At 37.3% G+C, this 18481-nt stretch overlaps 1 protein-coding gene across 2 annotated transcripts in view; it reads left to right on the top strand.

Annotated features, from left to right (window-relative positions):
* Positions 1-18481, top strand: part of IL1RAP (interleukin 1 receptor accessory protein) — a 144347-nt gene that overhangs the window by 30056 nt on the left and 95810 nt on the right. Inside the window, exon 2 of one of the 2 annotated variants that reach the window (XM_008068421.1) lies at positions 15003-15067. In XM_008068421.1, coding sequence (XP_008066612.1) covers positions 15004-15067 — 64 coding nt within the window. In that variant the 5' untranslated portion in view covers position 15003. Of the gene's footprint in view, positions 1-15000; positions 15068-18481 lie in introns of those variants that run through there. The other variant, XM_008068426.1, reaches the window with a different exon arrangement.

Below are 18481 nucleotides of genomic sequence, written 5' to 3'. Positions count from 1 at the left end.
TCCTTAAAACCCTTTCAGTGTCAACAGAGCTGCTACATCTGATATTATTTTCCTGAATCTGAAGAAACACCAAAGGGGACTGAAATAATAAGACACTAATTTTCGATGTTGCTGACCCTGCAGGGTTATTGCAGAGAGATTAATTATGCAGATCCACCACCCTAGGCTTTGGAGTTGAAGTACCCTGTTGTAATTCACTGCAGGATCATTCACGTAACCAGCATATTGATATGATTATTATTCCACCAAGGTTTTGTCTGCCCCTAGACAATTACAGAAACACTTACCAGCATCTCTCATTGACTTCTTATTTAAAATTCCCAGGACCATAGCAGGCATTCAGGTCCTTTTGTTGGAGACAGCTACAGATCAATGGCATGAAGCAACATGGGATTTTTTTTTTAGGACATGACAAATGCTGAGATTGTTTGCTAAGCAGAAGATAGACACTCAGACTCCAGTAGAAAATAGTGTTTCTGTGGCTCCTTGTCTCTAACACGAAATTTTAAAGTAATGACAACAGGAAGAGATAGGGAGCATACAGTGGAAAGATTATGAGATTTGATGTCAAGGTAGTAGAGTTTAAATGCTGGCTTTTCCATTTAGCGTCTGTTAAACTTTGGAGAAATCACTGTACTTCTTCTGTAAAATGGGATTGATGTTGAATACCACAAACTCCTGGCAGTTTTAAGGATCTGGAGATCCCTACTAGGTAGTGAGTTTAAATTTATATATGTGTGAATCCCTATGAGGTTGTGAGGTTTAAATGAACAAATGTGTGAAAAAACTTTGTGAGTGACAAAGTGTTTTAAAAATATTGTGCTAATGGGAATGGTTTCCATTCTTTGTATAGTCATAATGGTACACATTTTTCATGGTCCCATTTCCTGGGTAATGGCCTGTTAACTCCTATAATCTCTTGTACTCTACCAGTACAGAATGTGCTAACCATGCATTGATATGATCAGCAGTTCCAAAAAGTGTACCTCTTTGAAATGATGGGCAGGATAAAATTCCTATTTCTGATCACTTGTTCCTAGTCCATGGTTTTAGAAACTTCATACCTGTAAGAAGATATTTATTTAATTTGTATTTTTCCATATGTTTTTTTCCTTTTCCCCCCATAATCAGTGGTTTAAAAAAAAAGCATGACTTGTTTTGTTTTGTTTTAATTTTTGCCCTTAATTCCTTTCTTCCTTATGCATGGCTGTATTCTAGATTGCTACCTCGCTTCAGAGTCTAGCTGTAATGCCATTTCCAAGGAGTCTTCCCACCTGCTCACTTCTTAATCTAAACCTTTACCTTTTCTCTCCCAGCAACTTCCACTCTCCCCCACCCTAGTAAAATGCAAGTAATTCCTTCCTCACAGCATGTTGGCACATTGTTTGGACTGATTTGTATGCTTAATAATACTGTGAGCAAACACAGCTAAACAACTTTGTAGAAATAATAGTAACAAATACACTTTTAGGCATTATATATACATATATATACTACATATATATTTTCAATCATATAATTTAGCAATCGTATGAAATAGGGATTATTATTCTCACCATTTTGCAGTTAGGAAAAGTAAGGAACAAAGAGATTAAGTAACTTGCCCAATATTCTATAGGTACTATGTATCAGATCCAGGAATTGGTAGCTAAAAGAATAGGCTTTTTAACTATGAGGGTACAGTCATGTGGAAGTTGGAGATCCCAGCTGGGTTCTCTACTGAGTTTGGGTTTGTGGATGCTTGAGGCATACAAAATCTGTGTCATCCTTTAACATTTAGCCAGGGCTCCATATCGCAGTTACTCAATTTCTATTAATTAGCTTTGCATTTGGAAAAAATGCTCCTGAAAAGCTTATGGTACAGTCACAAAATACTCCCTTGTTCTCTGTCAATACATTTTTAGTTTATGTTCTACCTTCCTGCTCAATTTGCTTGTCAAAGCATTCTAAACCTCATATTAAGCACTGCTTGAGCACTTATCTGTGAGGGTGGCCACTGTTCTCTTTTTGTAAGTAGCTGTATGGTGAAGATAAGGCATACTTCGTGAAATCAGTGTTACTTGAGTCTTTAGTAGTTTATGGATCAGCAGATAATAGCACTATAAAATTCTAGCTCATTCCGTTCTAATGAAAAAGGAATTGCATAGTCTTGCTTTATTTGTAATAAAGTCCCCGAACATCCATGCATATGAAAAGAATTAAGGCCAGAGTGCCCTACCCCTTCCCCCCAACCAGAGTGAACTGGTGGACTGAGGTCACAGCCCAGACTATGGGACTGGTGGGTGCACATTGCCATCTGTCAGGATGATCCTGGTGCCCAAAAATTAGTGAAAGACACCATAGAATTTTCTCAACAGGGATGCAGACTCACACAGACCTCCTCAGTGTTAGTTCATAAGGGGATTTTCTTTAACACTTTAGATACAGAGACATGATATTTTCTTTAAGGCTTTTTTTTTTTTTTGTGGCTTATATAATTTTCAGGAAGACTTGGAATATTATCTTTGTGTTTCAGAGACAAGACTGGAGATGAAGATAGGGGATGGGGATGATGCCTAATGGGCTGTTTTCTTCAGTAGACAGGATATCTGAAGGTAGAGACTTCGATGAATAAAGCCCCTGTGATTTCTCATAGGTGGGACAGTGTTGGCCTGGTGCACTGTCTTTTTTTAACTCTTACTAATTTAACTTTTATAATTGAGCTCTTTAACTCTTCTTAATAGAACTGTGAAGACATTCTAATTTAACTCTCAGTTTTAACCCTTTTTAATAAAACTCGTCACAGAAACTGAGGCACAAGGACAGTAAGGTACATGGACAAAGTCCCAAAGCTCGTTAATGCCAGAGTCAGGACTGGGAACCAGGACTCATGCTGCCTGACTCTCTGTGTAATGGAGAATAAAGAACCTCTGGGTACTGCCGGGTCTGGAGGAGAAAGGGAGTCTTGCCTGAGGTGTTTGGCCCCTGAACTGGAGAAGAGCTGAGGCTCTTGTTGGCTGGATGATCTCTAGCAAACCAATCATTTTTCTGACAAAAATGAGGGGGATGATAAAAGAAAGTGCTTTGTGAAAGAACAACTGATTGCATTGTGAGACCAAGGATGGTTTAGATTCATTCAAGTCTGATTTCTGAAGACAGGTTCATTTCATAACCAGTGGATCTTGAGTTCTGTCTACAGAACTCACAGTGACATCTGTGTAGACCAACCCTTTGAGGAGGCTGTGTCCTCAGGTTGGCCTTTAGCCGTACTTGAGGATGCAGTGTGCCTGTGAATACATATCTCATATCTGTATTACACTTTGCCATTTGTGAGGCTTTGTCATAAACACTATCTATTATGTTCCTTATATCATCCTATGAGGTATTTGTTTATTTTTATTTTAAAGATGGGGATACAATTCAGGATTAGATGTACAAGTGGTTATTATACAGGTGAAGTTTGGGCCTCCCTTGGGTTCCTACTTTGCTTGGTTTGAGATCAGGTATCCTTGGTGATGTTGTGCCCCACCCTCCCCCCAACCACCATGGCAGTATCCTGCTACTGCCAATCCCTTTCTTATAGTATTATGGTAAATGTTCAGGGTCCGCTTGTGAGTGAGAATATGTGGTACTCTGTTCTTTGTTTCTGTGATAGACCACTGAGTATGATAGACTCTAAATCCATCCAAGTTGCTGTGAAGTCCATATCATATTTATTATCCCTATTTTATTGATAAGGATACCAGGGTCTAAAGGGGTTAATTATCCAAGGTCACACAGTTAAAAAGTGATCAACAGCAAATTAGAACAGAGATTGACTATGTCCTAGGAAAATGTTCTTTCTATTACCCAGAAGTTGCCCTATATTTATATGTGTTTATTGTGAAACAAAATTGAACAATAGACAGTGAATAAAAATTTAGAGTTGCAGTATAAAAAGAGAGTGATAAGACAAAAACCTAAACAAATAGATAAGGGCAGATGTTTCTCAGGCCTCTAAGAGAGGTACAGATACCTGCCCAGTGTTTTTAGAAAAGGGATCATTTATTTCTAGGCAGGGAAAACTGAGAGAGAATTTGGAGAGGCTGCCGAAGAGATGTGAGGCTTGAATGAGGCTGTGGGAAAGTTAAGATTTATATCCTTTCAGTGGTAGCCAGTTTAATCTTAAGTGAAGTTTTAAAAAACAGCTGTGTCTTATGGATCAAGGATTGATCCGCAAGTTGCAACTTGGGCATTCCTTCCCCCAATTCGAGCTTTCACGATCTTTATAAGTATTTGCAGTGGGACCTTAATAGGTATTTTGTATAAAAAGAAGTTCATGGTCAAATACCTTTGATTAATGCTATGTTAAAACAATATTTACTTGGAAGATTACCCACAAGCTTTTAAAATGCCAATGTGGCCGGACACGGTGGCTCATGTCTATAAACCCAGCATTTTGGGAGGCTGAAGCGAGAGGATTGCCTGAGCTCAGGAGTTTGAGACTAACCTGGGCAACATGATGAGACCTTGTCTCTACAACATATCAATAAATTAGCCAGGTGCAGTGGCTCACACTTGTAGTTTCAGGATTTTGGGAGGCTGAAAAGAGGGTATTGACTGAGCTCAGGAGTTTGAGACCAGCATGGGCAACATGCTTAGACCTCGTCTCTACATTAAATAAAAAAATTAACTGGGCTTGGTGGCATGCACCTGTAGTCCCTGCTGCTCAGGAGACTGAGGGGGGAGGATCACCTGAACCCAGTAGATGGAAGCTCTGGTAGCTGTGATGTGCCACTGCACTCCAGTCTGGGCAGAGAGGGCAACTATGACAAAAATTAAAATAAAAAAAAAAATAAAATGCCAAGGCGTATTGTAAATTCCCAAGAGATATGTGTTATTTTGCTTTTCAACCTCATTTTTTTGGTCACATGGTCTATCCGCAGAAAGCTCACTATAGGATGTGATAATTTTCATTGTGTCTTTTGGTGGCATTGTATTGTGCTTGGCCATTTGCTTTCTTATTGTTTTCTCTACATTTTTTTTCCTTTCTTTTTGTTTTGTGTATATGTCTGACTTTGCTCCTAAACTATGAGATTTCTGTTTAAAAGAACAGTGTTTATTTCTATATATTTCATAATTTCTATCTAGGCATATGAAATAAAGACTCAATAACCACTCCTTAATTTTAATGGAATTTGGTGCTATACACTCAAGTTAGAGTCTTGGAGAAATCTATGAAAACTTGGCTACACATTTGTTACTTCTGGTCTTTCTAACAGTGTGTAGAAGGTGCTTTTCTCTTGAGAATTTCACAGACAGGATCGTGATCTTCAGACCATTCCTTTGAATTAGAGAGGTTATCAGAGGCAATGTCATTACATGAAATTTAAGGGGAGAGAAACTCAGATGGCTAAGAAACTTTTCTATACTGGGAAAGGTGATTAATCTCCTAACCTGAAAGTGACTGGATCTTAGTCCACAAGGTGATATGACTGTTTTGTGTCTGTGGTGGTTATAATTTCACCTAATTCCCTACTTGAACTACAAATGACATCACATTACCCAAGTGTGTTTTTCCTTCCTCAATACTCTCACATGCTTTGAAATGCCTCTCCTGCAGCACTGTTCTCTAAACTGTGGCTTTTATTTGACGAGAAGAGAAATTTATAAATCACAAAATTACAGAAGAATTGAAAGTACTGTAGAAAGAACATTTTCCTCCAGATCCATGTTCTTTATAGCCACAGAGTCAATTTCAGAATCAGGCATTTCATTTAGCTGTCTTGCCTTGCTTCCTTCAGCCTGGAACAACTTTTCCATTTTTTTTTTTTTATTGATTTCTTACCTTGACACCTTTGAAGTTTACGGGGCAGTTATTTTGTAGAATGTACCTATTTGGGGTTTGTCTAATGTTTTTCATTATTAATATTCAAAGCTATGGGTTTGTATAGGCCTCAGAATTACAGGTTCCTTGAGGATGGGGACAGTTTCTCTCCCTCCTCCTTCTTCAGACTGTGTCCAGAGTTTGCTAAATATTTACTGAGTGAATTAGAAGGTTTATTAGACCTTTTCATCATAAATGTTCCTCCTTCCAGCCTTAAGGTTCCCTGAGATGACTTGGTGTCACATTCTTTGTTAGATTGAATCCATTTACTTTGTTTAAATATCTGTCTCTCTCTATACACACACATATTGGTGCCATACCTTTCTATAACCTTTTTCTATTATTTTAAACAAACAAAAATTGTTTTAATTTCAAACAAAATTTTTCCAGTTTTTAAAAAGAAGTAGAACATATTAACAGTAAAGTACATACAAATTAAGTGTACAACTTTTAATTTTCTTTTTTTATAAAAGCATTGTCATGACCTGACTAAGAATTAGAATACCAGACCCTAGAAGTCTCACTCTTGCTCCTTTCTGTCAATACCTTCAAAGGTAATCCATTTTCTGATTTATATTAAGCAACTTATGAAGTATTTTCATTTTGATTTTAAAATCGCCACTCCAACTGATTTCAAATTAAAACAAAACATAACAAAAAGTCTAATGTATTTCATAATTAAAACCAATTGTCATAATACTTTATATTGGTATAACACTTTACAATGATAATTTTTTTATCTATGTGACATCATTTGACCCTCTCCAACATCTCTATGAGATAGAGCAGGAATTTTTAACTTCTGTTCTAAAAATGAGGATTCCAGGCCTAGAGAAAGGAAATCTCCTGGGTCATGATTTTTTCAAGTTTAAGTTTTATCATAGGGCCTATCATAACAATCTTGGCTTTTCTAAAAATTGTAGAGACCAGACTTAACAACTGCAGCTATCTCCTTTGAAATATTTCAGAAGTACAGTACTATATTTAGACCTGGTACATACACGGAGTAGGGCATGACAAGTTTTGCCCAATAGTCAATGGCCAACTTGAACCAAATAACTTGAGCTCTTCTTTGTAAGTGATATCAGTAGTAGCTCACATCAACGCCATGGTTTCTCAATTATTTCACATCTATTATTTAGCTTAATAAGAGCTCATGATAACCAGTATTGCTGAGAGCTATTTATGTTCCTAAACAGTGCTAAGCATGCTATAGAAATTATTAAAGACTTTCCTCTCAACAAATGGTGAGGTAGGTGTGGATTAGTTTCCATCACTCCCATGTCTTGGTGTTCCTAAATGGAGATTAATTAGTCATCAAGTTGTCCACTCACTAGAGAAAGTGTACCATGAAACACTTTTCATTACCTCATTTAGAAGTACCCATGAACTCCTAGCATATCAGTCTTCAATTAATCATCAAGACAATGAGCAGGTTCCAAATCTAAATGATCACTGTAAAAGTTCCTTGCCTCTTCTCTAAATCTCTCCAAGATCACATAGTCAAACTTAGAACTTCAAGTTCAGCTCTCTTTATAAACTGCTCTTTCACCTTCCTGTCACTGAAAACCCAGTTCTAGTTCCTTTGTGAGGGCCAGGATTTCATGATGATATTCTTCCCTCACTCCACAAAGCATGTTGCTATTCAAAATATTAAAGAACAAAAGGAAATCAATCTGTTACATTCTATTCCAAGCTCCTAAAGATGGCAGGTGGTATATTATGTTATATATGTCCTCACAGAGTTCTGAGCACTTTGAAGTTATTTAGTAAGAAGAGAGAAGGCAATATCTAAGAGGAGTGTGCTAATGTTTTCTAGTGTGAACTGTGACACTGCTGTTATATCAGTGAAGGTTAGCAGTACTGGCTTGGTAAGCTGAAAGGTGGAGCATTTCATTGATCTCTCTGTGTGCCTCTACTGCTAGTCATTTCTGGAATATTCAGTACTTAATGACAAGACTGTGTTATTTTCAAAGTAAATGTTGAAAATAGAAACATGTTTAAGTTAAAACAGCTTTTATTTGTTTAAACTGTCGAAAAGACTTCACAAGACATTTTTTGAGCTTTTTAAAAATAAGGCTCATACCACTTAAATATATTTTTAATAGCATACAATAAAATTGACTTTCTTGAGAGTGTGTCACTATAAATTTTAACTCATATTTTGAATCTTGTAACCACTGCTGCAATCAGGATACAACATTGTTCTATCCCTCAAGCAACTCCCTTTTTTTCTCCCTTTGCAGTCACTCTCCCAAACCCTAGATCTGTCCTCTGTCATTCTGATTGTCTTTTTGAAAGTGTCATTTAAATGCAATCATACAGTAGTACCTTATTAAGACTGGCTCGTTTAATTCAGTACTGTGTATTTGATGTTCGTCCAAGTTGTATCAATATATATGAGGGCGGGGACCAAAATTTTATTTATTTATTTATTTTTGCGGTTGGGCCCCTTGTAGTACAGCCTTCCTCTGCTAGGTAAGTGTTCTAGGGACTCATCAGCATCAGTCTACCAGCTAGCATTGTTGTGAGAGGCTGAACTCAAGAATTTTTTTTGGAGATTCTTTCAATGCATTTGCCCATTTCATGGTGGGTGATTTACAAGCGACCTGCCCACATCATGCTGAGTGTTTAACAATTTTTGACCAGAAACAGCATGCCCCAGCCTCCCTATTTACCCTATCTTGCCCCCAGTGATTTTTCTATGTTATCTTGGGTGAAAAAAAAGAAATCTGAAAAGGGAAATTTTTTGATATTGTGGATGAGGTAAAACAAAAAAACAACAGAAGCACTGAAAAGCATCAAAATCAACGAGTTCAAAAATTGTTTTAAGCAGTGGAAATAGTGTCTTGATAGGTGTATTACATCAAATGGAGATGACTGAAGTTGAAGCATGTAAAAAAAAACACAGTTATTTAAATAAATGAATTATTTTTATTGGGGGTGTGGGGTCCCCCCCATATAAAGCTCCTCATTTAATATTGCTGATTAGTATTCTGTTTTTGGCTGTAGTTGGGTTTAATTGTTGAATCACATTTGAGTTGTTTCTAGCTTTAGGCAATTAATAATAGAACTGCTTTAAACATTTATTATTAAATGAATTAATAATTAATAATAGAACTGCTTTAAACATTTATTTATTAAATGAAAATAAGTTTTCATTTCTCTTGGGAAAATACCTAGGAATAAGATTGCTGGGTTGTCTGACAAATTTAGGCTTAACTTTATAAGAAACTGGCGAACTGTCTTCCAGAGAGGCTGTCCGTGCCATTTTATATTCCACCATCATAAGAAGTCTAGTTGCTTTGCATCCTCTTCAATACTTGGCATTGCCATTAAAAAAAAAATTCAGTCAATCTGAAAGGTGTGTGGTAGTATTTCATTGTGGTTTTAATTTGCATTTCCTTAGTGGCTAATTCTGTTGAACATCTTTTCATGTGATTACTTGCCTTTTGCCTATCCTTTTTGGTAAGGATAATGTCTATGACTTAAGCATTTTAAAATTGAGTTTTTTTAGTGTGATTCTGTCAACTTCATACTTTTTCAAAATTGTTCTCAATAACTTAGGGATTACCCCTTTAATATAAGTATTAGAATCAGTTTGAATAAAAAAAATCTTGCTGGAATTTTTACTGAAATTAACTAAATATGTAGTTCAACATAAAGAAAATGGACTTTTCTGTATTGAGGCTTTCAATTCAGGAGTATGGTATGTTTCTTGTATTATTTTATATTACTACTGTAACAAATTACTAAAAAACTTAGTTGCTTAAAAAAAACCCCAAAACACTCATTTATTTTTTTCACAGTTTCTGTGGGTTAGGGCAATGTGGCCCAGCTAGTTCTCTGCTTAGAGTTCCATAATGAAAGTGTCAGCAAGGTTGAGTTTTCTGGAGGCTCTTGAGATGAATAGATTTCAACTTCATTAATAGTTCTTGAACTATTTGGGTTGTCTATTTCATTTTAGTCGAGCTTTGATAGTCTGTGGTTTTGGAGATACTTACCCATTTTGTGGAATTTATGTGCCTAGAGTTTGTAATACTGCCTTATTACTATTCTAATGACTCTTTGATCACTAGTCACATCTTCTTTTTCATTTCTGTTACTAGTGATATGTATCTTATTTCTTCTTCATCTGGCTAGAGTTTATGCTTTATTGTTATTTTCAAAGAACCAACTTTGGCTTCCTTTTTTTCCTGTTTTAATTTTTTAAAATCTCTACTCTGTGTTATTTCTTTCATTTTACAATGTTTGGTTTATCCTTCTCTTTTTCAAGTTTCTTAAAGGATAAGATTAAAGTGACTTGAGATTTTTCTTCTTTTCAAATATAAGCCTTCAGTGCCACAAACTACCCTGCAAGCACTGTGTTAGCTACATCCCACACACCTGGTATGTTATATTTTTATTTTTGCACAGTTCAAAAGATTTTATGATTTCCCTTGTGACTTTCTCTTTGACCTACAGATTATTTAAAAGTGTATTTTTAAATTGTGCCATGTTTGGAGTAATCTTTCTGTTACTGCCTTCTAGTTTAACTCTATAGTTAGAGACCATACTTTCTTTTAAATTTGTGAGGTTTGATTTATGGTACATGATATGGCCCATCTTGGTGAATGTCTTATGTGTCCTTGAAAAGAATGTGCTATTATTTACTTTTCAGAGTCCTCAAATAGTTGCTTCAAATATTATGCTCATGTCTTTTAGCTGAATTCATTGGGATAGACAGGGTAGAGTATATTTATTTCATTTTACCCAGAATCAGAGCCTTCCATGTCACTTTGCCAACATTTTTATTTACTAATAAATATTAGATTCTAAAATATTCTGCACAAGAATCCTCTTATGTTCAAAGAACACTACAAATTCCTTACAGAATTGATGGTGAAAGTAACCCTGGTGTCTTAATAACTGCTATCCCAGCCGGGCTCGGTGGCTCAGCCTGTAATCCCGTGCCTTTGGGAGGCTGAGGTGAGTGGATTGGCTGAGCCCGCGGGTTCGAGACCCGCCTAGGCAGCGAGACCTCATCTCTACAATAAATCAAAAAATCAGCCGGGCGTGGTAGCGCATGCCTGTAATTCCGGCTACTCGGAAGGCTGAGACGGAAGGATCACCGGAGTCCAGCAGGTCGAGGCTGCGGTGGCTGGGAGCGGCCACTGCACTCCAGTCTTTGCGACAGAGTGAGACTCCAACTCAAAATAAATAAATAAATAAAATAACTGCTATCCCCTTTTCTGTAGAACGGGGGATGGCTTGTCTTTTGTCCTTCAAAGGCTTGTTTGCCATATCTTAGATGGGCAAAGACAGCAAGACCTACTCAAACTTTTTCAGCAATTTAGGGAAGTGCAAAGGAAAGACCAGCATAGGATCAGGGTGGGGTCAGGACCTAAGGAAGTAATTTCACTGCAGAGTTGATCCTGCATGGGGATGACCATCTGAAGTTTGTATCTTAGTGTTAATGGCCAAGTTTTTAGTGAGTGCATCATAGCAAAGACATCTATCAAACATGCAGGAATGAAGCAAGTGTAGCTGCTTCAGAGTTACAAGAGGTTTATCCAGTTAGAGTAAGGATTTACCGGGACAAAATGTAGGCTCCTGGAAAAGAGTGCTGACGCGCACCAGACTGAAGGTGCAAGTTCCAATCAGGCTGCTAGGCTTCAAGGAGTGGCTGTTGTCTTGAGTATGGAGTTATATATAAAATCAGGAAACTGGGAGAAATCCAGTCCTGTGGTCTGGTGAAATGCTGCTGTGCAGAAGAAAGACTGAGCAAATGGTAATTCTAGGTAAATATCCCTTGGGGTAGCAAACCTAGTTTCTGCCTTTCACCTGCTTGCAGGGGTGAGAATCCAGTGACTTGTGAGGAGATACATTCTTGATACGTTCTCAAGTCTGAGAATACAGACAAAAAATTTCCTGTGCAGGGTCACATGTTATGGTGCTGAGCACATGTTAACAACTTGTCATTAACATTGTTGCTGATTACAAAGAACTAAGTGCATATTTGAAACTTCTTGCTAGAAGTTTCAAATTGATATACCGGGAAACAATCAGGTATGAGAGAAGTATGAAAACATAAGGGAAAGTATGAATGATCATGTAATAAATAAAATGGAAAATGCAGAACAGGCTGAAAATATATGATATATAGGTTCCTATCATCTGAATCAAGGGCAGGATCTGTTATTCCCCATTACAATTATCTAAAACTAAACTGTAATTTAACTATGGAGAAACCATGTGTTATAGGCTGGTTCCTTGGCTTTCTGACAGTTTCTCCATCTCTGAACTAGCACCCTCTCACCTTAAGAAACAAGAACAAAAGTGTTTTACTATTTACAATAATAAAACTCTAAGGCTGAATACAAGACAATGTTAAATGAACCAGTCTTCTCTGAGAGGTTTCAGAGCAGCCAACCGCCTCCCACTAACCTTGGTCCCTTTAATCTGTCAAAACTAGCCTGCTCAATCACATTTTCTTCTCAGTCTGCTTTATTCTAATTCATCACAGAGCAGGATTGACCCTGGTTTTGTGCATGCAGACAGGTTATCTTTAGATTAGCCTTGGCTTGGTGGCCTGACTCTTTGCTGCCTCTAGCATAATCCAGTTACTCTTGGGAATATCAATTAAGGCCCTCAATCACACTAATTAGAATGTCTTCTAAGTGTTGCCTGAGGAATTCAGTTACTTATAAACAGGCGAATTGGGAAAATCTAGAGGTGTGTGGGTTTTTTAAATAGCCAAAAGCAATTTGGGAGGTCAGAATGCTTTAGCATAGCTGAGTATTGGAGCTGAAATTACTGTGCCCTGAATATGCAGTGAAATATCTAGAAGCTCTTTGCTGACAAGGATTAATGCAGAATTATTAATTACTTTTATTAATGGCTTGGATGAGGATATAGGTTGCATGCTGATCAAGTTTGTAGATATCACAAAGCTAGGAGGATAGCAATTATTTGTGAGGAGCCAAAATGATTTCAAGAAGAATTTAGCAGCAGTTCAATCCGGGTCTGGCAGCATGACCTCCTTAAGCTACAGCTTGATGATCATATCATTCCACTAATCAGAAAACCTCATTGATTCCCTATTTGCTGTTTAAATTAAACCCTAAGTCCTTAGCCTGCTATTTAAGGCCTTGCCATATTCTGATCCTAACACTATCTGCTTTCCAACAAAATCTTCGATGGTTCTTTTCTAATACTCTGTGCTTGAGCCAAACTCAGTTATTTATAGACTATTTCCTATCTATGATCCATGATTTCACTACCTTTGAGCATTATTCTCCACCAAGAAGTTATTTTGCTCACATGTTACTTTTGCACTAGTTCTAAATATCCAAACCAGTTCAAAGATACCTCTGGTGTTTTGTCTTCTTTCATTGTCTTGGCTGAAGTAATCTCTTTCCTTTGCTAATCTTCAGTAAAATTTATCTGTTCCTCTCTATTTCTATCATGTATTACTTTGTATTGCAGGTTTTTTTTTTTTGGGGGGGGTACACATTTTAAGTTTCTGCTAGACACTGCCTAGTGCTAGAACTTCTGTCTGGTAACTCTTTTGATCTTCTAGGTGTCTCTAGATGTGAGTTCTATTCATAGTTAATGACATTGAGGCGGTTTGCATGGGATTTATCTCTACTGCAGAAAAGTGTTCCAAGAGAAGACCCTACATCTTGCTTTCCTGTAGTTATATCATAGTAACTTGGAAACAGAAAATGCTCAATACATGTTTTATTGAATAAATGAATGAGTGATAGAGAAGATTTCTCTCAGGTAATAGTATAGGAATTGGAAGAAGATGGTAGGAAGAAAAGGATATTTAGTCTCTGAGATGAAACTTAGCTTGACATATGGTAAATCCGCCCATGATTTGTGTACAACCAGGATAAAGAAGGAAACATGAAATGAGCTAGAGATTTTGGGAGAATTTAACAGCAAATCAATCCAGTCAAAAGAAATCATAGGAGGTGGGAATTTACTTTTTTTTTTTTTTTTTAAGGGCGACTACATAGCTTGAGTTTCTTGGGCAATACCAGGTTAAACCTTTTGTTTCTACACACCACTCTTAAAATTGGACCATTTTAAATGATATTATATGATTATCCTATTTATCAAATACCTCTTTGGCCTTTTAAAGCTGGTGGGTATCTGTGGTTGTAAAACTTGTGTCATAGGCTATTTGAGATAATAGACTCTGTAGTTAGCACAATGTGTGTATATATCCCACTTCTGTCACTTGATAGAAATATGGTCTGGACAAGTTACCAAGAACTCTGCAAGCACCATAATATGGCTGTTATGTTTCAAACAGAAAGCAGAGATTTTGACCATGAAATTTCTAAGTCACCGCCAGGTTTTAGTATTTAACCCTATAGAGGTTTTACCACTGGCCAGATATATACAGGGTGGTAGGAAAAGAAATATTTCATAGAGTTGTTAAATCTCCAGGTCTTTGGCGTTACACAACCAAATGTAAGGTTGTGGTTCTTGCTAGTTGGCAGTTTCAACTGGTTATCAATAGGAAGGCTAAAGATCACAGAAATTGGCCTCCTGCCTCGTCATTTGTCTCTTCTAGTGAGATGAGGAGAGCAAGAGCAGCAGGGAATGAGGTTTATATAGTTTCCCTTAATATAAATTCAGAGTGTAGTGAATTCTAGGCCAAGTCTGAATCCAGGATTTCTAGACTTTCTATTCATTACTAAGAAGAAAAAGTACCTGCATCATAAAATATTCCCAACTAGGAATATATTAAGGTCATGTAAAGAGGGGTAAAAAGGTCAAATTTGTCTGCCTGAAATGTGAATCTTGCTCAAAAAATGCAGATAAACATTTTTTAAGCAGGCAGTTATAGTTCAGTGATTAAGAGCTAGTTCTGGAGCCAGACAGCTGGAGTTTGATTATGGTTCTACCACTTTCTAGACAATGGATCTCAGTTATGTTATTTAAACTTATCTAAGTTTCCTTATCTGCATGTAATATGGGGATTTAAAAACAACCAAAACAAAACCTGCCTTATTGGTTGACTGTTACGATTAAATCTAAATATCCAAACCAGTTCAAATATCATAAAACTCTTAAGACAATTCCCAATCTACACGCATACAGACAGTTATTATTATTTGAGAATAATAAGTGATCTTTCTTATTGTTGCATTTGTGTTGACAGGATGGCACTTCTGTGGTGTGTAATGAGTCTTTACTTCTATGGGATTCTCCAAAGTGATGCCTCAGGTAAGTGAATGACCCTTTTTTTTTTTTTTGAGTTGGAATCTCACTCTGTCACCCAGACTGGAGTGCAGTGGCCGCTCCCGGCCACCGCAGCCTCCACCTGCTGGGCTCTGGTGATCCTTCTGCCTCAGCCTTCCAAGTAGCTGGAACTACAGGTGTGCGCTACCACGCCTGGCTAATTTTTTGATTTATTGTAGAGATGAGGTCTTGCCTGCCCAGGCGGGTCTCGAACCCGTGGGCTCAGGCAATCCACTCACCTCAGCCTCCCAAAGGCGCGGGACTACAGGCTGAGCCACTGAGCCCGGCTAGTGAATGACTCTTGACAATTTATTAAAATGCATGTCATGCAGAGGGTAATGTGTCCACTCTTTCTGAGAATGAATTTAAATGAACATAAAGTTATGTGTTTCCATTGTCTTCTGTGAGAGCAAATAATCATAGATCTGAAGAATCATAGAATTTTTGTGATGGGAGGAATCACTGATGTTTCTAACCTTCATGGGAGACAGTGTACTTGGGTCTGATGTGTATGAACTCAGGAATTTCCATCATCTTCACACCCAACCCAACTAGAATACTGCTACTTTTCCCTCATCTCAGGTCCTATAGGACATGATAATAGCACCATCTCTTTCTCAAACTTGAATGAATGGTGGAGAAGTGGAGAAGACCTCAGTAGTAATGATCCATTGATATCTTAAAAAAAGAAACGGTCGGGGGGAGGGTTCTCATACTGCTTCCATACAGGAAAAAAAAAAAAAAAAAAAAAGAACTCATCTTTAGACTCATTCTTTTTTGGACATTGGTTCTAAAAGGAGCCTGCCAAGGCCTTTACTGAGTTTGAATAACTAAACTCAGTCGTCATGGACGTGAATCACATGAAATCAGAGCTGGAAGAGACTTGATATTTTAAAGTCCATTTTTAAAGATCTCCTCTCATTCCCTGAGTTACTGTCCAAAATCATTCTTTGTTACTTCTGACTAGTACTCATTGAATTGCAACCGGTAATGTTTTTGAACTAATCAAACTGTTAGAAAGTTTTTAGTATGTAAAACTGAAATGGGTGTCTTTGTCATGTCCATACATTTCTTTGAATCAACTGCTTGGTTGAAAAAAGAAAAAGCAAAACAAAACAAAAAACCAAATGCAATGGTTCTCTAATTTTAATGTAGGGAAAGTGGAGGTCTTCATTTGAAAAAATTTTCCATGCATAATTCTTCTGAACATCAAGAGCCATTCTTTGAATATCATTGCTTTAATTTTTTTTCTATGTGCGAAGCCTTCAGAAATGTTAAATCACTGATCATATAACCATGACTCCAATGTTCTGTAATGTACACCTTCAACTATTCTTAATGTGGCATAGATTTGAGCCTTCCTACCATCCTGATAATCTTTTCTGGGTGCATTTCAGTTTTTCTATGCCAGTTAAAGCATTGTATTAGAAACCAAAAATAGCACTAAAGAAAGGGTATAAGTAGGACAGAGTACAGCTCAAAGCTGAAAGTGGAGATCACTTCTAACCTTGTTAGCCCTTTGGGGCTTCATAGAGGAAAGGATATATTATAACCAGGGCTGATATTCAGCTGGGATGTACCAGTAGACACAGCTCTCTGGCTGTTTAGTCCAGCATCTATCCTGCATGGCTGGGTGTCCTATTTGATTGGCGACTGCCTTGATGTCCTCGTTTCTAAATATGTTAAATATAATCCTTGATTGCAGTTTGTTCTTATTTGATGTAGTTCTATGCTTGAATGTTATCTGCTCACAGTGACCTTCCTTGACCATCTTAACTAAAATAGCCCTGTCAGTCACTCTCTGTCTCTACATCCTGTTTTAGTTTTCTTGATAACATTCATCATATCATTTCCTGACATTATGTTAACTCTCTTTTCTTTCTTCCTCCTTTTTTCCTCTTCCTCCTCCTTCTATCTCCTCCTTTTACTCCCCCATCCCTCACTTTCCCATTTCCCACCCTTTTTTCCTCCCTTTCTTTCTTTTTCCCCCATCTCTATTCCTCCCCCCCACTTAGGTTACCTAAGGGCAGGAACTTATGCATATTGTTTGTTATCTAAACACGCAGAATAGTGATTGCCACATAGTAGGCATTCAGTACGTTTATGCTAAATGGTGGAATAGATGTCACTTCAAATCCTCTCTTTTTCTCCCAAACTGTCCCGTTTTATAATGGAACCTGTTTGAGTCCATGCCAGTAATTAATCATTATGTTCTATATCCTATCCTCCCTTACCTTGAAGAAAGAGGGAAAGGTGATTGTATTACTTTTGCTGAAATATCAGAGAAGTTCCAGAAGCTAGTGAGTGCTGGTGCCTCCCCAGAAGTCCTGGCCATGTTGCTTTCCTGAATGATCTCTACTGTAATTTATCCAAGAAACCCCCCACCCCCTGCCTCAAAGGCTATTGGTAAGTCAGCTTTCTCTCCAGGAACTGTGACTCATAATTCTGCTTGGGGAAACTAACTACTTGAATAAGATAAGTTCTCATACCAGCTGAATTGTGTCACCATGGGGGCAGGAAACATGTTGTAATCTGCTCGGCCCATCTGGCACATATTCATTTGCCTTCCTTATGAAGAGGTGTATTGTGTCTGTCAGTGATGCACTTCATAGTTAGAGGGAGAGAAACAAAAAGGAAATGTTGTTGACAAAAGTGAAAAGAGCAACTGACTCTGGGCTACTAGGGGAAAAAAGAAACCATTGCACATCCTTAGGGATCAACTAACTCTCTGTACTTGAAGGTATCGCCTTTTACAATAATGTAGATACTGACAGATTTGTTGATTTTTCATGAAGTTTTCTCTGGGCTTCAGGTTCCCATCTTGATGGAAACACAGGATTGATATGAAGAACAAAGGAACAATATCCTGAAAATCCTAAAGTACTTTACATGCGTATGATACTAGTAAGAGATTCATTCTAGTTTGGGTTCTTCCATGTGGACCTTCTTTTAAGGAACGCCTCAAAAAAAAAAAAAATCACCACAACAACTTGAGAGTTTAGTGCCACACTATGAGTTTCAAGGGAAGTAAACTTACCTTTAAGGTACTAAATTTTGACTTCAGACTACAGCCTTTTTGTTAGGGTTACTGTGGTTTCCTTATTCCCTCAGGAATGGGGAAGCAACATTTTCATCTCAGATAGTGATAAAAGTAAATAATAACAACAAAAAAGCATTGTTTAAGGAATTAAAGCTTCAATAATTATAATAGTGATTCTATAATTATAATGTAGTAGTTATAGTGGTAATATTAAATCTCCCTTTGCTTAAAAAGCAGTTTGCATTTTATGTGTTTAGTGTCATTGAATTCTCACACCTCACCATGGAGTAGGCAGGGTTGTTATAACTCCCTTTTGTGGATAAAAAAACTTAGGATCAAAGTGGTTAAATGAATTGCCC

The sequence above is a fragment of the Carlito syrichta genome, unplaced genomic scaffold, assembly GCF_000164805.1.
Source record: "Carlito syrichta isolate Samal-C Ts95f unplaced genomic scaffold, Tarsius_syrichta-2.0.1 Scaffold108652, whole genome shotgun sequence".
NCBI classification, from domain to species: Eukaryota; Metazoa; Chordata; class Mammalia; order Primates; family Tarsiidae; genus Carlito; species Carlito syrichta.
Note: the sequence above shows the minus strand (reverse complement) of the source record. Positions and strands in the feature narration are given on the sequence as shown.